This window comes from Epinephelus fuscoguttatus, linkage group LG4 (assembly GCF_011397635.1).
Source record: "Epinephelus fuscoguttatus linkage group LG4, E.fuscoguttatus.final_Chr_v1".
Lineage (NCBI taxonomy): Eukaryota > Metazoa > Chordata > Actinopteri > Perciformes > Serranidae > Epinephelus > Epinephelus fuscoguttatus.
The window spans coordinates 11,238,964-11,265,006 of NC_064755.1; the positions used below are offsets into that span (position 1 = coordinate 11,238,964).

At 39.7% G+C, this 26,043-nt stretch overlaps 1 protein-coding gene across 2 annotated transcripts in view; it reads right to left on the reverse strand.

The window, feature by feature from the left end:
- Nucleotides 1-26,043, reverse strand: part of kiaa1549la (KIAA1549-like a) — a 130,453-nt gene that overhangs the window by 15,439 nt on the left and 88,971 nt on the right. For both annotated transcript variants that reach the window (XM_049573634.1, XM_049573633.1), the window contains exons 13-17: nt 22,268-22,461; nt 13,336-13,481; nt 4,297-4,421; nt 3,167-3,387; nt 847-979 (exon numbers count right to left, since the gene is read on the reverse strand). In XM_049573634.1, coding sequence (XP_049429591.1) covers nt 847-979; nt 3,167-3,387; nt 4,297-4,421; nt 13,336-13,481; nt 22,268-22,461 — 819 coding nt within the window. The remainder of the gene's footprint in view (nt 1-846; nt 980-3,166; nt 3,388-4,296; nt 4,422-13,335; nt 13,482-22,267; nt 22,462-26,043) is intronic.

Here is a 26,043-nt window from a genome sequence, read left to right on the forward strand (position 1 = left end):
TCCAAGGCTATTAACAGCTATCGAGCCTCCCATCTGAATCCATGAATAGGCTATAATCATATTCAGAGTCATTGACATTCAGCTAGGTAGCACGGTCACTGCTGTTACTGTGGTGCAGCAGAGAAGCAGCATAAAGAGATTTCACTCACACTCTCTATCTGTCCCCATTTTATCTCCTCCTTTCTTCCTCTCTCTATTCTCTGCCGTCGCTAAAATGAAGGGATCACTTTTTCTCTAATCTTTTTGTCATTTCCTCCTCTTCTGTCTTACTCTCTCAATCTTCATCTTTGTGTTTGGCGCAGGTTTATAAAGTTCATCGAAAGGTGATTTGATAATCCTCTGGGTGTGAGCTCGCAGCGTCGGAGTCGGAGTAAAGGAGGGAGAGAAAGGATTAAAGTTATAAATGCTCTCAGGAGATTATTTCATTCGTTTGACAAAGTGGCAGAGCTTTACTTCGCCACAACCATCATGTGAGAGGGAACCGTCCACGGTTTCGTCATCGCTCTGTATGACTCACCTGGTCAGCAGTTGGACCTCAGCGGCTATTACAGTTTGTTACAGGATCCAACTTTCTTCAAAGCTTTGCGTGGTCTTGCCGCTGGGTACTTTTCTAAATATCTCCCACATTAAATCCCTCACATCCTCTATTCACTTGGTCCCGGTTAAAATTTTAGGTTACAGAGGTCTTTGCTTCAGATCACTAAAATGTTTTTATTCACTGTCTTTTCCTGCATCTGACATGTTCTTCTGTGAACTGCTGACTTAATTTCTGGCTTAGTGTTCTAAAGCACAAAAGAACATTGCAGGGCTTTCATAAGAAGGGCCATGACTTGTACAGTTACTCACATCGTAGCCGTTGTTTCGGATGCCTCTCCTGGATCTTTCTCTCAGCACCAGCAGGTCCATCTCTGTCTCTACCGGGCTCGGGCTGCTCAGAGACTGTCGGCTCCAATAGGTGGGCTCCCGCGGGTGGGAGAACCTGATGGAGAGGTGGAAGAAAAAACACTCTAAACACTGTAACTACAGCTCAGGGCAATACTGGAGCAAACTGTCCTCTAAACTTTAGGGAAGAATATGGGGTCCAGAAACATCAACATTTGAATTTTAGGTAACCTAGTTCCAAGTTCAATTTATTTTGGTCATTTTCCAACGTAGAAAACTCAACTACACTGGTAGATGGACAATGAATAAACATTAAGTTCATGCTTTTTTAGCAATAAAAAAGGATAAATAAATAAAAAAAAAAGATAGGCTGAAGCCTTAGCTTATTGCACCTACCCTTTTCGCATTATTTCTTTTTTTGTCAGCTCCCTTTCCCTCACTGAATATATATAAGATAGTATATATACATTATATAGGCCTATAGTCCACCCAAAAATCCCAAACAATCTGGTGCTCATACTTCAGTTTTACATTTGTGAATTATCTTGTGTTTAAATAATCTTTTAAACCTAATGTGTGTATTACACACTTTCATTTCCTTTCAAAACCATCCCGCAAATTTACTCCAAATACTAAAACACATCTTTGTTTTACACGTTCTGGTCTTTGTTTTTGTGAACATAAAATTCCCTCTCAGTTCATACTGACATTCTCTCATTTGGTAACATGTTATTGTATGCTTTGTACATCAGTGCTGTTTTAAATATCTACAAATTCTACAACTAAATTTGAGTGCCTGTGAAATTATGCATAATTTATTTATTGGATTTAGATTCTGATCGCTTTCTTTTGAAGCAAGAAAACTGTGATTGGTTTATATGTTTTCCTCAAACCTCCACACAGTAAGTAAAGTGTATGAGAGAAGATGGTGCCCATAAACAGAACAACTGTTGAGTAAACTGTTATAATTTATTGCAAATCATATTTACTCTCAATTCATTTTACTGTGGAAACAAGTTGTGTTTAGAATCACTTAATAAATTCAGAATTCTTACACTTAGTTTAACCTTATTGACCTTTTTTATTTTATTTTGAAATTATTTCAAACAAATTCCTTAATAAATGAAAATGTCTTGTCTGAAAATTTCTGTGTATGTCCTATTTTACCTTAAGATCATGCGGCGATTTCCGACAGGAAACTGAAACTGTTATATCACTACCTTGAAAGCCAGACTCTTAGTTTCTTCGTCTTCTTCTAGTTTCTTTGTTTGTTTGTGTTATTGTGTGACTTTGGCCTTTAAAAGGGTTCGTTCGGATTCAACAAGCTAACTGAATGAGACACCGGTGGTTTTGAGGAACTAAAGGCATTAACAGCTTTCCTGTCAGAAATCGCTGTCTGACGGCAAGGTAAAGCCATGAAAATATTCTACAGATAGCATACGCTTAAAATGTTACTGATTTTTTTTTTTTTTTTAGGTGGGACTTCTTTTAAGGTTACTAACATCCACTTTGTTGCTGCCCCCTGTCCAAAGCAGTACATTGCTTAGCTTCCATGTCAGTACTCTTGCCACTTCTCCAATCAGGGGGTGCGCAAACCACCACCTACTGTAGGCAGTACACTGATTATGGTTACGTACCTCATAAAACCCCACTTCAAAAGATCCAAATTATGCCTTTCAGTTCAAGTTTCAGAGGGAAAATAGGAGCTTTTCTTTGCCTGAACAGCAAATATAAAATGATTCATGAACTGTGTAAAGGTTGAATGTTGTTAAATCCGTTTGAGACAAAGAGAAACAAAACAGACACTTATCTGTATGAACTGTAAATATTAATGTGCTGACCAAAAATCACCCTACTCACTCGCTCCTTATGTGTTGCTTAGCAACTGTGCTCTACAGCTACACTTCTACAGTACAGAATCTAGAGTTCTTGATGAAAAAGTTGTAAAGCACTTTAAGCAGTTACACTGCTCAAATAATGATGAAATGAAATGGAACAAACCCAAAATATTTCATGCGCTTCAATAATAAAATAGGACTCTGCTTTGATACTGAAGTCTAATCCTTTAATTTTGGGACTGTCAAACATTTTTGGATAACTGTCATAACATTTGGTGAGCTTTTGGTTGATACGTTTGATTTGTTTAACTATCTGCAGTGCACTTAGGGCCTGTGAGTAGAGAAATATTGGTATGATTCCAATGATAATGTGCATCTAATTATACTTAGACTAAATAACTGCTCTTTTTTATGTCTCTGGAACCCCCACAAAGTTTACTCCATACCTCTTATGACATCCTGCGAAGGAGGCCCTCTTCTCCTCAGCGGTCATTGGCTCCTTGACCCCGTTATCGTGCCGACTGTGCCTGGTGTCACGGTGACTGTAACCATGGCTGCCACTCTCGGACAGAGAGAATTCTCCGTAGCCCTTCCTCCGGGCCTTCTGGCGCAGTTTGTTCCTATAGTGCTCGATGTCCGACTTCTGCTTCAGCCCACCATGGTTTGCCTACAATCAATTTATTCCAAGTATTACATTTAGGTAATCATATTTTCCTGGCTCCATGGCTATTTTTTATGATAACTTTTTATTGTATGATATTTGCCTAAGACAGATCAATGTGTTTTAGCAAACATTCCCCACAGCTTGATAATCGTAGAACATGTCATGCCCTAAACATGATCTTTTCTGCTAATGTACACCCAATCAATTGCAGATGAACTGGAACACCAGAAAACCCTGAGGTGATTTTCCCGTTTCATGTTAATAGTCTGAAGGATAAATTATTATCAGCCTGTGTATCACAGTGAAATAAGGAGGAAAACAGTGAGAGGTAACAGGCTGGGCAGCCAGGAAAGTGACAAGACAGAGAGATTAGAGGAGGAGAGAAAGCAAACTGTTTATAACAACGGCTAAATTCAGCATTAGTGCAATGTGTCCCAGAGGATATGTTATGATAATACTACAGTACAGTGAGGGCACCAAAACAGATGCCTGAAACTGAAGAATGTAACATAAAGCTGTTAGCAACCTTTTTTCGCCTGATGCACCCCGACGGCCCTGTCAGACGAACTGAGGTACCCCTTTACCCACATCACCCACCGTATTGCAAATGTGCTCAGCCATGCAACTGCAACTTTGCGCTGCATGTATTTAGGACACAAATACCTCTCTTGGGAATCACAGACATAAAGTAACAGTTTCAAACATAAACAATACGACTGAAGAAGACCTGCCTTATTAATGTACATGGCTACCAAATTAAGCTGTACTGTATGTATCTGTGTGACTCATCATGACGATGTTCTAGTTTTGCTCTGCTCTTCACTGTCAGCGCTGCAGATTCACCTCACAGCTGAGTGCGGTAAAGCCTTGAGGGTGTGTGTACATTATGTATACGTGTGTGTGCAGACTCACCTCCCCGTTGAGGACCACAGAGTCTTGGCTGTGGGATGAGGAGGAGGGGTAGGAGTAGGTTGGCTGAGCAGTCATGGGTTTAATGGTGATCAGACGCAGAGAGCCTGAATGGTCTTCGTACGGGTCTGGGAAGAAGAGGAGGACAAATTGGTTAACAAGAGTCAGACAGAGACAGTACCTGCAGGTGGCTGTGATGTCGCATAGACATTATCACAAATTTGGCAGATTACCACATTAGGGTCAGCACATGCTGTGTCTTCTACCACCAAGTTGAGCGCAGGGTGCTACTCTTGTGCTTACTCTGTGACAACTTTCAAAGGCAATTAAGCAGATTGCACCTGATGTTGCCAAGCGACCATAACCAGCACCATATCAAGGCCTACAGTACTTACCAGAAATCCAGAGCTCAAGGCTGATCTTCTTCTAGGCGTTGTTATTTAAGTGTGTAATTGGCTTTAAATGTCTGTGGGCCAGATGTAAAGCTCTGGGTAGCCCTGCACAAAAACGATCATCTTTCCCTCCATATTTGCCAAAGACTGATAATAATACAAGAAAGGTCACGTGACACTGTGTGCATTGCTGCACTCTAAAAGCTGAATTTTATTTATCTTGAGGCACAGCCATGACACCCTGAAAATTAGGCACTTGGGAATGCTTGCACGCCACCACAGCATCACTCTCGATTTTGAGCACGCCTTTTAGTTGTTTACATTGACAACAACGGATTTGATGGTGCAAAACACATGGCATGTGTACGGACCCTTATCGGTGCCTCAGCTGAAATAAAAAATGATCAGTGAGCGCCCCAGGGAGTAACATGTGGCCAATCAGCACCACCAAAAGGACTGATGTCATTGTCAGCTGTAGTCAAGTAATGAGGAGTAATAACAACATGGCTATCACTGTAGACAAGATAAATACTGCTATCCAGATTGCAAATACTATGTTTTAACTTCACACAGCTCCACTCTTTAAGTAAAACCCCAGCTAAACCAGTATGTTTGCATGGCTGAACCAGTGTGGACTGGCGGACTTCAGATTCTTGGATTCTTGTGCTTGGTTAGGGAAAATTTAATCCCCCCTTTCCTGACTGAAATCAGTTAAACTGGATGTCAGACTGAAGATGGAAACGGAGCGTAACAAGTAAACAATTCTGTCTGATATCAGGCAACAGATTATTAGCTTAGCATAGCAAAGACGATACATTATGAAAGTGGTATTGATCTCACATGTATTATTTCCCAAAATGTCAACTATCCCTTTAATGAGTCACGGTGAGGAGCAGTGTGTGAATGTTTGTACAAGAGCAGTTAAGTCCTACATTGTTAAAACATAGCATAAGTAACTGACATACAAATGATAATTTTGTGGGTGAAGTTTTCCTTTAAGGAAGGTACTGCATAAAGCATTGTAAGACAGATATTGCTTTGGGACTAGTAGCAAAAACTATGTAAGAACCAAAAATGTTTGCATGTTTTTTCAGCGCATGTGTGTGTGTGTGTGTGTGTGTAACAGAATAGTATCTGCACGAGCGTGTTAATGCAGAATTCTGAGAGTAGGCTTTTTGACTTTCTACTGCTTTTCAACAACTTTTGTTGTGTCCATGCTCACGCTGGCCTTGCTATGCACTCCAAAAATAATGACATTTGTCTAACTCTGTCTCTAATGTAAGATTTATTCATTGTCATGGCAACTCTCCAAATTATGTTATATATAGCAATATACTACTAACTCAGGGCTCAGGAATTAAAAAAAACAACAAAAAAACTGCAGTGTTATGTTGTTTGGCTCGGGGGAGAAAACATCAGCTGTATGGCGTGAGCTCTGCTTCTTCCAATATATGAGCCTCTATGTATTCCTGTGTGTATGTTATTGCAGGGAGCAGCAGATGGACAGTGTTGAGTTGTACTGGGTCCACTGTGACTCACTGCCTGACTGACATCATATGGCAGACTGCTTCGTTGTAGGGCTACAACAGTCTGCCATTAACTCAGCTCCAAACCCACACTGTCACCATTCATCCTGGCTGCAGCTCAGCCTGCTTTATTTGTTGCTGTTCCTGCACCGCCTATTACAGTGTGACAGCTAAGGTCAACACAGGTGGCGTCACGAGCAGCCTGTGAACCAGACTGGAAACTACGACAGTGCATGTAAATAACATGTACTCTGAACACTGGTGGCTGCCGTCAGACCATTTCTATTGTCACAACAGATGTAGAACACAGAGTACAATGTTGATTCCACTTTAACATTAAATCTAATTATGTAGCTTTATTTGTTCCTACAAAGTTTGTATTACTGGAATAAAATCACTTCATTTTGCAGCAACTGTTACAAAGGGCAATTTTTTGAGTGTTTTCTGTACACAAGGAGATAAACAATGTGACTCAGCTGACAGCTTGTTGACAAGTGCTTTGCTTTTTGACTGTTTATTGCTTTATGCCTGCAGTGATCTATTTATTGCTTACAAGTACAGAGATGAGGTTTTAGCCACACTAACAGCGTGGCTATAGAAATGGCAAAGTCCGTCTGTTTTTTCTGACAAAAAGGTGTTATGTAACTATGTGCTGGTCATGAACATACTTTGCATTTAAACCTTTCAGAGAGAGACCAGCGTCTTTAACATTTAGATTCACAAACACTGAGGATTGATCTGGGGATGAAGATCAATTTGAGGGTCAATCAAATCTATACTGCAGCCTTTGTTGCATGTTATCTCCCTTTTCTCTCACCTTTAGCATTAAATTCTACACCATCAGCTATTTAAGATGAATTGCCCTAAAAGTCATCTACTGCTTTAATGAAAAATAAATCCCATAACACATTTTGATTGCACTGTAACCCCCTGTTTACACTGAATCGACCTGTTTTCAGGCTTGTGTACTTCAGCTGAGTAATAGTGGCTAATCCATCCAGTGAAGAGACTCACATTACACTGCAGCAGTGATGTTCTTAGTAATTACGCCCTGACAGCAACAACATCCATACTGTTTTTATTTGCTGATGTACCTGCAGCATCTGTGACTGACTAATGAGATGCAACTGTTGAATGTTATCATCATCTGTCATTATCAATATGCAAACAACACTGATATGAATGATCTTATGATAGGGAAACGGGAAATAAAAGGTGTCTTCAATCAACTGAGCGTATACTATACTGGATTTTCCTTAAAAAACAAAGTAGGTACAAAAGTAATCCCTCTCAATCATCACTAATGACTCACTAGAAGTGTGTTGCGGTGTATTTATCTGCAGAGACCCTGCCCTCTGCCTGTATTTTCTTATTTTCTTCTTATTTTGCTGTGTTCAGGACCTTCCTGGGGACAGCTCAGGGGTGAGGTTGGGAATTTACAAAAAGGAAGTGATCAGGTGCCAGACTGTAAGCAGCACACATCTGAAAACACCTGGCAGACAAAGCTTGTTTCAAAATTAGAATAAATCTGGGGTTGGCTTTTTTCTTTGGCTGCCAATAGTTTGTTTTCTCCTAATTAATAACAGCCGTCTTTATCAGCAGCAAAGCGCTGTTGGTATAAAAAAATGCAACTGGAACATCATTATGTTGATGTGGTAGCACAGTGCAGGTACAGCTATGATTAAAGACATTCACAATGTATCAAATATGCTAGATGAAGCAGATAATATCCTTTACTGGCTCACCCACACTCACCCACACACACACTACACAGCTGATTTAATTTGAACCTATTCCTATACAGGTGTTAAATAACAGATGCTGGTGTAATTTAAAATCAGAATAAATACAATAGAATAATAATAATAATTGAATAATAAGAATAATAATTGTTGCCATTATGTTGTTTACATCATTTGTATTTTTTTTTTTTTTACTTTTTCTGAGACCTGGATAATTGAAAATTAATTTGTTGCATTTGTTATTTATTATTCTATTTAGTACAAGTAATTGACCTACAGCTAAGCCCCGCCCTCAAACGCGATGAGCCAATCACAGTGCATATAGCCATTCCGCTTGGACATTCTCTGCCTGGACGTTCATTGAAATGCATTACAGAAAGTCAGTTTCATTCAGTTTTATGAGCTTTTTCTGAGATTTGAAGTTTAAAAATGGTCAAACGGTGTGCATGGAGTACATGCAACTCCAACACAAGGTATCCTGAGAGGCTCGGCGACGGGGTATATTTTTTACCCTTTCCTAAACCACATCTCAACCGAGAAAAGTGTCTCCTTTGGATAAAGTTGTGTGGTAACGTTAGACCACAACATCAACTCAACGTGAATAAGATTAACAATGATGTCTACATCTGTTTTAAGGTAAGACAACATCGTGTTTGAGGCAACATATTGTCACTTTGCTGGAAAGAAATAGAAAGTTATCTTTAACATCTCTAGCTAACGTTAGCTAAAGTTAGCCTGACATTAGCTCCTAGCTGCGTTGTTCATCATGTCACCTTGTTTGCTGGGAGTTCATTAGCCTATTTTATAGCTGTTTTGTACTTTGGTGATCGTACATCATTGTTAGCTGTTGTCCAAAGGGCTCTAGTTAAGCTAACGTTAACTTCTGGAGCTTAGCTTCATTAACTTATCTGCAATCGCAGAGATAACAAAGGTTGGCAAACGTTATGCTGAATGATTCAGTGTAAATACTGTAGCACCAAACTAACGGAGAGACACTCTTGGTAAAGATGGTAAAAAGGCCGTTATCCTTTTCTCATATTCTGAGCCAAAAACCTTAACTTCAGTGGCACTTTAACTTGTTGTCTTTGATGGCGACGGCAACTGTGACCTGTAAATTTTGGCTTGTAATTTAAGCTTTTCATCGACCTTCTCAACAATAAAATGATGAATATATCCCTCCAATGCGTAGTTTAGGCCCTTTTGGTTACTTTTCAATGACATCTGATCTTTATGTCCCCAAAAATCATCAATTGCCTCCTGCGAAATGCCGTGTACTGTGACACCTGCCATAGCGCCGGTCAGTGAATGTTGATATTTTGTCCTCGTGAGTGGAGGGGGCGTGGCTTAGGTCAAATGTGTGTTGTGTGATTAAGAGTCACAACTCTGCTAAGTGAGCAGCAGGCACGGACAATTTAATGTTCCATTTTGACAACAGACCTCGATTGATGTCAGCGGTTAAACAGAAACCTCTGAAGACAACTCACTATTTGCAGCATGGAGCCATGTGAGGAATTTTGCCTTATTTGTCTGTATTTTACTCTGGTAAAATGTTATTCTATATGCTGTGCATGCTGCTGTTTATACTAAGCTAACATAGTCTCAGTATTTCCTTGTTTATACTGTGTGTTTAGTTTTCAGTGGATTTGGAGAGAAGCATTAAATAAACCAGTAGCAAAGCCACTTCTGTCTGCCTGTGCTTTGAGAGGAATTACAGTACAGCCGCCAAGTAAAAAAATTCCATCATGTAATTTCACATAAAACCACAACTTGTAATTAATATATTTCTGTTTGTGAACAGATTAAAAGAAAGAAGAAAAGAAACAAGATACAGTGTGCTACTTACCAAGCTTTAGAGGGTAGAAACCGGGATACATTCAGAATTGTCAAAAATGTTACAACCTTTCCAGGTCTCCCCTATGTTCCCCTGTGGAATAACTACACCAACCACATTTAGATTTACTTCACTTGACCTTTCTGCATTCTTTTACCCCTCTTGTCATTTCTGTTTTTGCCATATTTTTATCAGTACTGTAGTTTATTATCCTCCACATGGTTTTGAATCCTCTTTCTCTCTGGATTTATGCTTCTAGTTTACTGGATTTACACCTTTATTAATCTGTCATTTTCATGAACAGCGCTTCAGCTGGCTTTTCTTTCATCTCTCTATGTTTTTTTTTTTCTAAAAAACAGTTCTGTCCATCTCTGGTTTCTCTGTGAACAGTAGTGAGAAAATTAAACAATTATTCATCCCCTCTTCCTCTCCTCTGGGTATTCATTCATTTGCTTGCATAAACACTATAAATCACACAAATTACTGTGAACACTGGCTTGCTGATGCAAAAGAGATTGAAAATCACAGCGTCCTGGAATGTCACTGAACAGAAGCAACGTCGCAGCGTTATCAGCAATCGGAGCAATGTTTATGCAACCAACTGTGAGTTGGCAAAGCTGGAAAAAGATCTGCTTGCTAATCTGTTAAATAAATAATCTGGAAGATGCAGTATATTTACTGCCACTGATAACAGGTGCTGCAGATCAAAGCATATGTATCTTATTATACTGTATCTGAACGGGAATATTTACCCAAATATGAATAGTATTATATTCTGGACACTGGAGAGCAAGCTGTGTAGATGGATAACACTCCAAACAAATTTTGACCTATCAAACCTCTCTGACCTTTCAAGGACATAGCTTTACAGCTGTGCACTCTGCAAACACACAGAATTTCATATTAAGTCACAAGTCCAAAAATACCAGTTTGAATGATGTTATCTACCCATATGCAAAATGTGGAGTTTTTTCTAATGGTGCTGTCATAAAAAAAAATTAAAAAAAAAGGAACTTGAGGCTTTGCACTGAACATATAGAATATTAATCTGATACAGAGGTAGGAGATCCCTGGAAATATGGGCATTTAAGAAGCCTGCACAGTGCATTAATGTTGTGCTTTATTGTCTGAATGAAATGTTGCCTCTGACCATAAGCCAGGCAGCAATTATGTCACCACAGCAAGGTAATTAAGAAAGCAGTTTAGTAACATACAAATATAATTTCTAAGAGAGAGGTTTGGGTTGTACTCTGACCACACACAACCACACCCATCAGTGATGCTCAGTGAAGTCAGATATGTGACAGACTTCAATCTTTACACTAGTGAAATGCTGCTTTTTGGTCTCGTAAAATTTTTTTGTCGATGTTTTTCTGCAGGAGCCCCTGAAAATACTGAAAATATTCAGTGAATGGGCCTTCCTCAAATCTGCTTTACTCATATTAATGCATGCACACGCTGTTTCTCTCCTAGTTTAGTTCAGTACATTTTTAAGGTCATTTGCTGCCCATATTTTTATTTTTTTGTTTGTTTGTTTTCCATTATTGTGTACAAAAAAGTGACTCCTACCATTTTCCAGAGGGGGGGGTTTCATTATGTAACAGTTTACATTTTACAAAAGCAACAATGAATACAAAGTTTAATTGTCTTGTAAGTAATGATCATCATTTGGGTTCAAAATGAAATTTGGTTATGTTTGGATAAATATGATTATTGCCTTCATTGGCCCCCTCTAGCGGCTAGGCCCCAAAGAGCTTCTCCCACCTCATGGGCGGCCCTGCTTTTCTGTTAAATTTTGTTTTCCTCATAGCTAACAATTACAATATAATCAGCACTGAATGGTAACTACTTAAGGGAATAGTTGGGGGGACTGTGTCCAGGGTTCCCATCCAGACTCCTGTTTCAGGTTTTGGCAACAAATGCACTTTGGTTAATTTTAGGGAAAGATCACGGTTGGTGGTCACTACGAGTGGATAGTGCATTGCAAGATTGCCTAGTTTAGTGGAAAACGAAATACGTTGTCAGTGAACGCTGTCATTCTCTTACACTGCTCCTACATGGAACAATCTGCAAAAGACCTTAAACTTGGACACTGCCACCTTTATGACTGTTTAAATGCCTCATTTCTGATCTTGTCTTAATTGAGTGTAAATGCTTTTAACTATACATCTACACCTGAGCATGTTTATCAGCCTGTATTTCTACTTTTAGCGACCATTTAATGCTGTTGTTGTTTTGTATGATTTGATTTCTGTTTTAATTGATATGAATGATGGTTCTTTGTTTGCTTATTGGTTGTTTTTAATGTCTTTGTTCATGCGCGGCATCACTGAAAATGAGGGTCCCCTCAATTAATTTCCCAAGTCTTAATTTAAAGGTTTGAATTTTCCTCCTATGTTCAGTATCAACATTTTTGCAATTTTTAATTAGCAACATTTCCTTATTATGCAAAGTATCCTCATAGAATGGTTCTTATGATATCCTACAAATTAGCCCAACAAATGCTGCTCAGCATTATTTCCCTCAAAATGTATTTGCTGTTTCAAATTAGTTGTATACAAACATGATTTTGTGGAGACAGAGATGTGTAACCACACCCTATGGTGTGATTAAGTTATACTGTCAGTCATACCTGCTGGATTTTATTTGTGTTTAAGTGTGTACGTATGACTAGATGGAGATAATTGCTAATATACCTGCAACCTTAATTAAAAAAATGGTTGGAAATTAAAGCGCTAATTTGTTTTTAATAGCTACACAGTGTATCAATGTCTCTTCCCCCAGGATGATGATCCCTCCGAGTGTCACAGGTTTAACGCTGAGTCATTTTTCTAATGCACAAACCGCATGCTGTGGGTTGTATAGATTTAAATAACACCTAATCTGACAGTATGCTGTCACAACTCTCTGACAACTCTCCCACTTTCCTGTCCTTCCTCTGTGATTCTACTCTAAAGTAACTTGATGCAGTGCTTATGGCACCCACTCTGCCAACCACTGGCTTTTATCCCCAAAGAGCACTGAAGCAAGCCAAATGAAAACACTTAAATACTGAAATACAAACACCTTAGATGTCTCTTTTGATCCAGTTAAGAGCGATATCGACAGTTTGTGTGTGTGTGTGTCTGTGTGTTGAGTATCTGTGTCGTCACTGACACTTTCGTGATGAAGCAGCAGGCTGAGTCACTGTGTTCATTCTGTACTCTTGTGCACTTCATTAGCTCATATTAATTATCCTTTGGGTGAAGTATTACAGTATAAGAAGGTGTGAGAGTGTGTGTGTGTGTGTGTGTGTGTGTGTGTGTGGGGGGAGGGGCTGATCAACACTTGTTTATTACCAATGACAGACTTTGTGGTTGGTGCTAATATTAAGAACTGAATGAATATCTCTCTTTTTATCTCTCCATCAGTGTGTTTGTCTGTCCATCTCAGTATTTATTTGTCACCTTTCTCTCTTTCCTCCCTCACTCACTCCTTCTTTGTATTTCTTTCTCTCTCTTTAACCACCCCCCTTCTCCATATTTCCTCTCTGACCCCCTCTTCCTCCTCACCGTTGGTGCTCCTCTTGTGAAGCTCCTCCTTGCCATTCTTGGTGCTGCTGCCCGTCGCCGTCCTTCGGGCCGAGGAGCTCTTGCTGGTGTTCAGCTTCCCGGAGCCGTTACTTGACACTGAGCCGTCCTCCTCGCTTGGCAACCGCCTGTTGTATCCATGGCAACAGAGAAAGGCAAGGGAGGAAGGAGAGGGGAGGGCTTGTGAGTTTCAGCGTGTACACAAACAGTACATCATCATCTCACAGTTAATCCTGGCAACCCACTATCAACTTTAAATATAAGTTAAAAATAACATTGATGGAGCATTAAACCAGCTGAATAAATGAGATTCAAAATAAAATGATTTGCATCTTCAGTGTGACTGTATTGCCTGTGATCCTATTTTTGGTTTGGGATTCTTAGTTTGTCTTTGTGCTTACAATTTTTTCTTTACTTTTCACTGATTTCCTCAAGCAACAACTTCCAGGGCTGAAAAATGAAGCAAATATGGAAGTGACAAAAACTGCAGTTCTTTGAACGGCCATTTGAGACTGGCCCCGAGAGCAAGTCAGTTCCCACTGACCCCCACTCAACTGTTTACATTTTTATTAAAGCTTAAAGTTACACATAATTAAGGGTGAGCTGCTTTAAGTGACAGGATGTCTGTCAGCTTCTCAGTCAGATTCACTCCACAGTTCCAACCTTTTGCCCAAACATTGGTCACTTCTGGCGCCAAAAAGCAAGATGGCCATAGCCAAACTGCCCAACTCAAGGTTTCAAAAATGGCAGTCCACAAACCATAGGGTGACGTCATTCAGCTTAATTGCAGTAATTGGAGAAAAGTTCTAGGCCAGGAAAGTCAATGTGGTGTGGCTCACTGCTCTTTGACTAGTCCAACAAAGATCCATATCCTGCAAGTAACTCCAGGCAGTGACCACAGAACTCTGATGCTACCAATGCTATGAGCATTTGAGCAGTGGCACACCCTAAAATGAATTTCATCGTCAGTTGTCATTACTTATTTATAAAACCTTACTGCCAACAATGAATAACCTTTTAGCAAGCCAGTTAAGATGTCTACAGTACTTAAAGTTATTGACATTTATTGTAAATGGATATTGGCAAGCTTGTTAGCTCATAATCCACACCCTCGCCATCTTAATGCGCTATTGTGGCAATCACCAAAACACCAAATTAATGGAAAATCCATAGACTATAAAAATAATCTACATAGTTACCATGACATCACCCATAAAACATGCTGTATGAAAGCATAGAAAATGTAGGCACATACAGAAGAAATATAAAGAACAAGTACAGCAGAGACAATCCTGATTTTGTTGGGCAGGTTGCTCAACAGCCGAGAGCATTGATGGTCACATACACACAAGCAAAAACACACACTCATACACAATCCCTACACACACACTTGACTCAAGAAGAATCAATACGCTCATGCAGAAACATGGATGAAGACATATATACTTTGTTCTTGCCTCAGACACACCAGACCCGTAACCCATGTAAAGGACAAACACACACACATACACACACACACACACACACACACACACACACACAGTCCTTGAGGCATGTAAGCCGCAGCAGCTACACAACGTGACAGGCCTGTCTACAGGTGGTGTGAGATGCACAAATCAGCGAGACCGGACATTACAGAGCCACAGGCGAGGCTAACACCCTGTCTGTGTGAACACACACACACACACACGCAGCAGCCTGACTGGTCAATGGCTGGCCGAGTCACAGTAAAAGTCATGTGGTATTAAACAAAAAGCCAGAGGGATGGAGGGAGAAATACAGTGTATGTTCCATGTAAATCTGCGTGGGAAGGCCAGAGAGAGGAGCAACAGAATCAATAACCACACCGCTGGAAAGTAATGTTCATTCTATTTCTCTTTTTTTTTTTTTTTTGTGCCTCGCACACTGTAGCTCTCCGGAGGATGCAGTGAGCAGAATGAATGCTCCCATCCCTCTACTTCCCCACGTGGTTAGCATTCAGCCTGCACCTTTCTCTTACCTCAGACAAGTGAACAATCTGCAGCCAAAATAATTGCTGCTGTTCCTAACAGGGTTTCACTTGTTTTAGGTCGTCAACAAGCATCTTGAAGCAGAGAGTGCAGATCACATCGCTCCCATTGTGTCGAGACAATAGCACACTTGATTTGACAGTTATCTCACTGTTCTGGGAGAAACTTAACTTGTTTTAAGAAAATATAGCACTAAATTCATTTTTATTTTGGTCATCACAATATCTTTTTGGGGGTAACAGAGTCATGGACAATATGTTTTTGGAAACTACATATTATTAGTTAAATTGGATTATAAGGGATGTCAAATCTTGTACATCGGACTTATTTTACTATATTTGAGTTACCATGTGATGGTGTGGGAGACATATACTCACCAACATATTTAGTTAAATATTTTTTTATGCACATAAAGCAGAAATGTATCTCAGTATGTGAAGTCAAACCGTGAACCTCTTTGGCAAATAATTAAATATGTGTTCAAGTAGTGTCATTTATTTAAAGTGTGGAAAGCAATTCATTGGACGATGAACAACAGAGTAATACATATGTTTAGTGGAGTGCTATTGGCTGTGTTCATGCGTGTATTCATAGTTTGCAGCAAAACATTGCCTTTTTACAGAGGATATTTGTCATGTCATAGTATGAAAAGCACACGTGTAAATGATCAAATGATGGCTGAAGTCTATTTTGCTGCTTCACTTTCAGGGACCTGGTGTTCATGCTGAGTCATTTGAAGGCTGTCATGACTCATTGGGATGCTTGAATAGTGCGAAGCCATCATTAATGTTATGAGTAACACCTGTGCTTTTCCTACTATGACAGTTAAAATGTCTGCTGTGAAAATGGTCTGTTGGCAGAACATGTTTGTGTTTAGAATCAATGCCTCATTCACTTATTTACTACTCCCTATAATGATGTTCAATAGTTTACTGTATAGGGAGTGGTAAATTAGGGTTTCAGACACTTACTAGTCATCATCATTAAGCATCATCATGTAAATGCACAACAGTAATTTCTGCATCTGTAAAATGCTCTGCATTGCATTGTGGGATTGTGTGCAGAAAGCAGTGTAGATGCCATGAACACCCCTTTTTTTCATTCCCTTGAATTGTTGAGAGTACTATATAGTGGACATACTGTATTTACACTCTCAGAATTTGGATACTTAAATAAAACGGCATAAAGACTTAATGCAATGCAGAATATGATGGAGATGATTTCTGACAGCTATGGTCTTGCAATCTATCTATTTAGACAACTAGGCAGGGAGTATATGATGTTTTACACCTGAAAAAATGAAGACATTACATCAACCTCAACTGTACTTTGTGTCTAACGCAAATCTTTAAACGTTAGCATGATAACTAAGGCCATCCAAGTGTCTGAAATCTCATTTTACCACAGGCAGCAACCTTTAGGGCTTAAAAATAAAGCCAACACAAAGTGCAAAAAATTGAAATTCCTCTAATGGCCACTAGAGGCTGGCTTCAGAGTTGAGTCACTCCTCATAGACACCCATGTTAAAATGTCCAACTTTACAGCAGAAGTTAACATGTTTACAGCCTGGTGCAAAAACAGTTTTGGTCTCTTTTATATTTTTCACCTGTTTACATTTGTCTAAGGCTTAAAGTTACGCAAAATTAAGGGCGAAAAGCTTTAAGTGACAGAATGTCTGCGGATAGTGTCCTCAGCAGCCTCTCACCCAAATATAGTCACTTCTGGCTCCAAACAAACAAAAAAAAAAGTCGACAGCCAAAATGCTGAACTTTTAAACAGGAGTCCACAAACCAATGGGTGACATCATGGTAGCTACTTCCATTATCTTTACAGTCTGTGGTTTACCAGAGTATCCAATATAAATAGGGGGTAGTTAAAGAGTGAATGAGGGAGTAATTTCAGACACAGCCTTAGTTTTCTTTTCTTGTCCAACTCATCTATCTTGACTGTCATGAGCACTTTTCTTATCTAAATTTTTCCTTCTGATTTAGAGCACTGAGCCTGTTCAGCCTGTGCATGTGAAGAAAGAAAACACTTGAGACGTTTTGTCCTCTTTTCAGTTCCCACTATAAAGTCCAAGAATGATCCTTTGTTATTTTGGTGTGAAATTTCCCCTCTCATCAAATTGCACTCCATTCTGCAGTGGTTAGAGGATGAGACACTGCCTCATTTCCTCATTAGTGTACAGCAAGGTAGTAGAATAACCTATGATACCTTCTTTGAAAAAATGTCTCCCCATAAGATAGATGTGTGCATATATACAGGTTAGCAAAGCTGATTATCGCACTATGCAGACTCTTCCAGCATTTTACACTGTCATCATTGTTACACTGAATGGCTCACTCTGGCACGGCTATAGCCAGGGTTATAAATATACATGTGTTTATCATCCTCAAGAAGCAAAGCACAACTAATCCCACCTCTATTCATTTTTCGTTTAGCGGTGTATAAATATGAAGCACTGTCTTGTGTGCATCTTACTGAATTTGCATTTTGGTGAGAGGAGGCATGATGCATCTCATTTATGACTCCAAACTTCCCGAAGGAAAGATGTCACCATTGAACGTGGGTGGGCGCATGGGTGTATCTTCTAGTAAAAAAAACGTCTGGGAATGGAAGTTTAAAAAAAAAAAAAACAGTTTTCTATTTTACGCGTAGAACAGATTAAATAGGCAGATTAGAACTCATAATCCTTGTGAAGTCTATTGGGAATAAGATTGTTTTCCACATTTTGGTAAATACATTTAAAAGTGTGTGATTACAACAGACCAACAAATCATATTCGTCGCTCATGCATAAAAAAGGAGACAGAGAAAGAAGATTAGTGCAGAAAACATTGAATAGTAGAAAAAGACGGATAAAATATATGGGAAAGACTCAGCGCTAAATTAAATGCCACTCTGAGAAAAATTACATAAAATATGGAGATTAGCAGCAGTCAGATGCAACCTAAATTTTATAATATCCATCATCCAGATTTGTTATCTTGAAATACAATATCCAGTAAAGTATCCAGTAAACCTGTCCTTTCCACTTCAGCCTCTCAGTGCCTGTGAGGACATGTCTGTTTAGTTGAAAGTTCAGGTCATTATCTGATTGGCTTTTTTTTTTTTTTTTGTAAAATCAGAGGTTTCAAAACAACTCTAATAACTATAACTTAAATGTAAAATGAAGTTTCAAATCTTCTCTGTACTCTAGTTCTTACAGTAAAAGTAAAGTGCCAACACTAAAACCACATTTGCTTCTCAACCGACTCATTACTGTTTGGGTCAGAGGGACATCAGCCTTGTTTCATCTGAAGACAAATTATTCTCTTGTAGATAATTATCTGCACACTATCTAATGGATTTGTCAGTCTTTTTCCCCCCTGAGAGTCAGTCGAGGGTGCAGAATTTGGCAGCAAGAAACCATCTAATTCCACATCATCCACATATTTAAAAATGTGTGGGCGAGGAGGAGGGGGTCTGAGATCTAAGGTTCTCCTTGCCAACAACTGCTTCTTTGTAATTGTGAATATGACAAAACTTCAGACTTGAAAACTGCACAGATATTACTTTGATGCTGAGATGATTAATGTGGGATAAGATCTGAGGTTATGAGGAGCATCTTTTTAATATGATTTCTTAACCGATGTATGGATGTTTATGTTTAACGGATACCGTTGTAGAGAGTAGGGATGGGCATAAGTACTCAAGTACTCGACTTGGACATCATTCATTCAACATACAGAGTAATCAACCGACTCACATGAACTGTGGTAAACTTCCCTCCATTTTAGGAGATCTCCCTGCTCACGTGTCTTTGTACTTCCACATTTTGGTATGCCCACTACCGCGAACACAATGAGTTAAGAAGCAAATCAAGATATTTGAGAACAATTCAGATTTGGCCTCCTTGAGATCAGGAGATCAAGAAGCTGACAGTGCTATGCAAATATGATCCAGCACTTTTCACTGCACTGTTTGGCTATATAAGAATTTGTGAACAGAAAGTGGGCACCATAGTGTTTCCTGTATTTGTCCGGTGCAGCACAGTGGATTCTGGTAGTTGAACGTTTTCTAACTCTTGAGCAAAAGCGGATGCCACAGCCCCCTTTCCTCTACTTTCTTTGGTCCTAGAGCACCAATTTCAAAAGCATTTGCATCTCTCTACTGCATGGATGGCACAGTTTGATGAAAAGAACATCTTTCCAGCAGTGAAATGCTTCTTTAACTGCTATTTATGGATGTCTGCACAGATCAATATAGCAAACATCACAGATCTGCATAGGACGTTCAACGCTTTCAGTCAGGCATAATTCATTCTAACATTACAGGCCAAATGGCAACCAGGCATAAGAGGGATGTTTTGAAGGACTGTGGCAAAATTAATGAAATGAATGTGCAGTGCTAGCTATGCAGCATTAAATGTGTGTGTCACAGTCTACACAGTCCGTGCAGCACAGTGGGTCATACATAGCCCCAACCTGCATTTTCGCTTGGGTGTTCATTTCTGACCCTATTCTTACATTAAAATTTTTGCGAGTACTCTGTAATATTTTAAAGCGAGTACTCAAATATGGACATTACTTAAGATGCACATCCCTAGTAGAATGTTATATCTGCTGATTATGGTGTCTTTAATTTTTTACGACTCCAGGAAGAAGTGGAATGACACCTGTGACAAATTTTCTCAGCTGGGCAACAGAAGAAAAAAAGACAATCGCAGCAAATATTATGATGCTGTTTACATCTGTTCAGATATCTATATCTAAATAATGTTTTCATATTCAATTACATTTCTTAATTGTCTCGCTTTTAGCTATTGACCATTACAAATAGTCCATCCTCCTACCCCACTGAGACAGACTTTGACGTGTCTCTCCAAACATCTCACTAAAACTGATCATTCACTTTCTCTGAACAGTCATATTGGACATGATGTAGCAGCTTTTCCACAGCAGCTACAGTGGCTAAGGCTGTTTAAACGCATGCTAACAGTTGGTAGACAGCGCAATATTTATGATATATAATGGAAATGACACTGCAGTGGTCATTCTGTGTTCACATGAGATTACACAGCTAGCTCCATTGAGTCCAGCAGATCTATCATGAGGCTTGCGTCAATTAAACCGGTAGTTTGAATCAATGCCAGTGATAACCCTCTCACTCATAGCAAGTTCTTACAGACAAAACTTGTTGATCATTTCTGTCTCTTTCTAGCTTAAATCTCTGGTGTCAAATCTGCAGTAAAATCTGTTCCCCATGCTGATTGCATCCTGTTCATCAGTGAAGAACAGGCAGACACAGTTATTTACATATATAATCATAACCTGTTATATTTCACGGCCTCTTTCTGCTTGAAGGAAATCCTTCCAGCCCACCCGGAGATGTGTGTCAGACACGGCTCAAATAGGTGTTATGCTGTTAACAGCTCAAAATTACTGTTGCAATTATCTATTCATGCTGAATTGCTCTAAGAGACACCTTAACTTCTCCTTTGGTCTGTGTACCAGTCTCAGCACTGTTCAAATCAACAGCTCTTGAAACCTAGTCAGTTGTTCCGACAGGATTTGCATGTAAATACATGCTTTTTGTATTCTTACTGTTTCCAAACAGCTTCTTGTTAACACTGGACTTATCTTCAGATCAAGTCAATCTGTCAGAGGCTGCACTGCTTACTGTTGGCTTCTCTCTAGCTCAACACTGTGATGCACAAACAAACATTGATGTCTGGTCCTGCTGAAAAGCTCAGGGTTGTGTCGCCGGCTTGTTCACTGACTGGAACAGCTGTTCCAGAACTTTGTGGTTCCCCTTCACAAACCCTCCAGCTGGGAACAGTATGTCTGATCAGCTCATTATTTCAGCCCTCTACCTGCGCTGAATCACGGGCCAAATGGATGACTTCAATGAGCAGGCTTTGCCCAAACATCCACATTTAGAGTGCATAATATATCATGATGTCAGCAGTGTGATGGAACAGTTTAGGGCTGCCTTTGAATTTGCAAAATGGTGTTCTGTTTCAATACGAAATCATGGCAAACAATATTTGGATTTGAAATCTGACACCAATCACAATGTTTTTGGTTAGTATTACTTTAAAAAAGCTTTAACATTGTGTAAATTAATATATTCATATGAATAATGGTGACTATGTCTGACATGAAAGGTGTCAGTAGTGACAAACACACAGAATTACCACCGACTGTAGAGTTTCCCTCAGCTCTACGGAACGCTATCATATTTTATAGTGAATAGTTTTTGTTTTACTGCCACAATGGCAGTGTTTTGGTTCAGTTCAGCAGCAAGCAGCTAATCCCAATGAAAAAGCTCTGAAATCTACAGTAGTACACTACCTGCCAAGCTAAAAACAGAAACGTCTCACAGGTGGAGACCAAAACAGAGGTAAAAGGAGCATGAATACTGAATGTAACATTCAGCCAGAAACACAACTGACAAAACAAACAAATGCTTATTTAGACCCATGTGTACCAGATGTACCAGAAGAAAACACTTTGCCAACACTTTTATGGTTAATAACAGATGGTATAAAGTCTATGTCTAGTAATAACAACCTGTGTAGCCTAATATGTGTGATTAAAAGATTAATATTACTTTAAACTTGACTCTTTTAATGACAAAATTGTCCCCCCAAAATAAAGGGTTCGAATTCCAATGGCTTCCGCCTCTATTACCACAACTATAGCTACTACTGGTAGAACTAACGTTATGTTATGTCCACAACCGAATTAATTCAGGTCAAGGGTTTCTTAGAAAACTGATCTACAAATAATACCTAAAAAAACAAACATCATCATATCTGACATATCAGTTCAATTTGTGATCTACTGTACTACTATAAACTACTAAACTGATCCAAAACAAACAAATAATAGCGTATACAAGCAAAGCCAGTGACTGCCTTACCCTCCTTTGTGTATGTCAGCAGATGGAGGTCTCTTGCTGGCGGTCCCATCCTGATGGACCTTCTTATCCAATGACAGTGACAGCGGAGCATCTCGTACAGGCAGCCCCAGCACCAACGTCTCCTTGGTAACGGAGATGGCCTCATCACCTGTTCGACCCATGTGCTTCTTGGCATAGTCAAAGCCCTGGACAGGCTGGCAGGAAAAAGGAAAACACAAACAAGGAGTCAGAAAACCCTTGACTGAAGATCAAAGCTACTGCAGCTTCTAGATCAATCCAATCAGGAACTGAATTCTGGAGATAACAAACTAATAGGCTAAAAAGATGTTACAGCTTTTATCTATTTCAGAATAACTCAGAAATTGTATGTTTTTGTGTTAAGATCTTTTGTTCTTAGTTTGCCTGTCGGATTGATAAAAAGCAACTGCTTGCATTAAAACAACAATTTTTTGGGGACATACAGCACATGCAAAGACAGCAAAAGGCAACACAAGATACAGTTGAATTCCACAGCACAGTACAGTTTTGCATCTTTACGTCATAGCACAGGCTGGTAAGTGCTATACTGTAAATCAATGTAATTTATATGCCACAATAAAGAGCAATGAGTGATAAAGCAGCCACAAAATACATTCAGCACCATGATGTATGTTTCCAAAGAGCAAAGCAAAGTACAGTGAACTGTAGCTAATGTTGGTAAGAAAGTTTTAAAATGGTATGGAGCCGCAAGATAAATTCAACAATCAAAGCACACAATAGCGGACAGATGCACATAGTGTGAATGTTATTTCCCAAGATATTTTGAGAAAATGCTGAATAACAATTTTTCAACAAAAAATGTCAAAAAGCGGCGAAAATGTCAAAAACATTTTTTTTTTTTTAAAAACAGGAGGGTTGAGGATTTGGAGCCGTCTGTTATTGCTTTAACAAAACAGCGAATCGTTTGTAACCGACTTGAGCAGCTGACTTTGCTACAATCTGATTGGCTGCTGAGATAGGTGGTATACCTCACATTCTAAAACCAGCCACTGGCAATGTGACAAGCTGAATCAATGACCTTTCTGCTTTGTGAAAATACAGTTCAACATTCATGCTGCAGTTGTGCACAGGCTCCACCTCTTATCACCGCCTGGTCTTTGCAGATTCATCAGCCTTATCAGCCTCATCAGCCTCATCAGTCTCAGTAGAGTCATCATCCACTACCACCAAAAGTATCTGGACTCCATGAGGAGATTTATCTTGCTGCTGCTCAGGGCAGACACCTTGTAATTAAAAATCCCTGTAGAGTCTTTCAGTCAAATTTTAATATCACATATCATCTGTTAATCTGTACACCTGTAATCTGCAATAAACAATTATATTTACTACATTCACTTATTTCTAATGACTGAAATGCAGTTGTGGTTACAGCATGATGGAATGCCATCTTTAAACATACCTACATATATGTATTCAAGTGAACTGTTATGCATCTACCTGTGGATATACTAAAATATCAGCCAAAAACAAATCAAATACACTTTATATAATAGTAGAACACTGACAGTTCTTCCTGATGAATGATTTGACAATTTATTTTTACATTGATGTGTTTTTACTTTACTTTTTTTTTTTTTTTTATCACTGGCAGTAAGTGAGCACTGTGTTCAAAGAAAGCTGGGGTCACCATTTTTGGAGTCAGTATTTTTTTTCTATTTGATGAATTTTTGGTAAAAATGTATCACAGCCTAGTTGGGCTTATGAATATTAACCTGCTGTGTGGAGTTAGCTGGCTTCACACCACAGGTTTCCTGTTTCTCACAGATTTTGGCCGGACCGTAGAAAAGCGGGGAAGGCCTGTCCCCAAGAGAGTGAATATCTACAGGTTCGGGACTGTGTTCATTTGAATGGGTAAAAAAAAAAAAAAAAAAAAACACATTCCAAACCACCTTTTAGTACAGCAACAAAAAAGCAACAAATGGATTAAGTCTGTTGTGCCTCAGATCTGATCAGCAGCAGGTCCTTCAAAGTGTAGCATTTAGATTTTCAGCCCAGCTGAAGTGTTGGACAGCTGAACGGATGACAGAGTTGCTTACAGCTAACATGACATGGTCTCCTGAATATTAAAGAAAAACCTCCAGATAAGCGTTGCTTCCATTTCAGATAAAGGTAATTGGATGAACCTCCCTCCCGGAACCAGTTTTTATCAGTCAGTGAACACCACGGCTAACATAATGAAAAAGTCAGAAAAGAAATAAATAATAAAGCTTAACAGCACCTTTGAAGTCAGGGGTTTTGGCATAAAGAGACAAAGAGACAAAGGCAGCAGAAGATGCGTTTTGCTAAAGCCTCCCAGGCTTGGACACATTCTTTGTATTGCTAAATGCCTTTCAATTTACGGAATAGAGAACGAGGGGGGGAAAAGGAGAGAAAACCCTTTTTAGGTTACACAACAAAGCAGACGAAACCCTGATTTTTTTTGCCTCCCCTTTTCTATTTTGAGCGGCTCTAAAATGGGACGCCTAATGCATTTGATGATGCATGCTAAATTCTGAGTGCATGTGAGGTTAGGCAGCGTGGGCATCCGGCTGACGGCGTGGTTAATAATTCATCAGTTATACACACCGCTGTGCCATTAACTAGCTCCAGTGCACGTGGCTGCAGCTGTGGATGAGTTTCGGGAAATTGATACATATAGAACACACACGAGCATTAGAGAGAGAGAGAGAGAGAGTGGGGACTGGCCCTCTTACCGTGGCATGAATATATGGATTGAGCGTGAATGTGCATGCACCTTTTACCCGCTGAAGTGATGTATGTTGACAGTTGTGACTCTATCGTGTGAAAGATGTATGTAGAGTGCAAACACTCATTTGCCTATGGCCTCGTGCTGTTCCCAGGTTGAGGAGGAATTTAGCTGTGTGTGCGTGTGTGTGTGTGTGTGTGTGTGTGTGTGTGTGTGGGTGTGTGTGCGTGTGCGTGTGTGTGTGTGTGTATTTATGATGAGCAAACAAAGGGCAGCAGGCGAGGGAGGAGGGAGGAGGGAGGTGGTGAATAAAATGCTCCAAATATATCCCTCCACCAATATGCATTATGTGTATGGATTATTGAGGAGCAAACATCAGACATAGTGTCAGGGGTGTTGAACTGACAGTGATGACCTGACGGTTACTGCACATTGACTATAAAAGATGCGTCATTTAGTAGCTGGTGGGTAATGGCCGTCATGCATGGAGACAGTATGGATTCTCAGAAATGACAGGGCCCAGGGGTGTAACCTTGAAAAGTGTGCCTGACATTTCACGACTTGCATTTTACTGCGCTGGCTCAAGGTCTCTCTCTTTCTCTGTCTGTTCTGTTCACACTCACATATCCTTCCTTCCTATTTATCCCTGCCTCTTCTTCCTTTTCCCCATCTCCACCACCACCTCTCCCTCTCCTTCACTGTCTACTGACAGCATGTTGACTTAACAAATCGCCATCTTTCATCTTTTGTGAGCAGCTCAGTTTAATGAAGACTTTGGCTGCGGACACGGCTCGTGGAACGGCGTGAACCTCTGATCAGCCTGTCAGAGATGGATGGCGGTTTTCTCCACGTCCATTTAGAACAGTGACGGAGTAAAAGAGCAGGAGAGAAGAGAGAAAGATGGCAACACGAAGCCGAGCCATTTCTTTCACTGAAAGATGTCATGTGAAGTGACTGCGAGCACGACCCTGCTGCACCACCAAATTATCTGCACTTGTTTTCCTTGCCTGCACTATCACACAGAAGCTTCTCCTCTTGTCTAATTTTAACT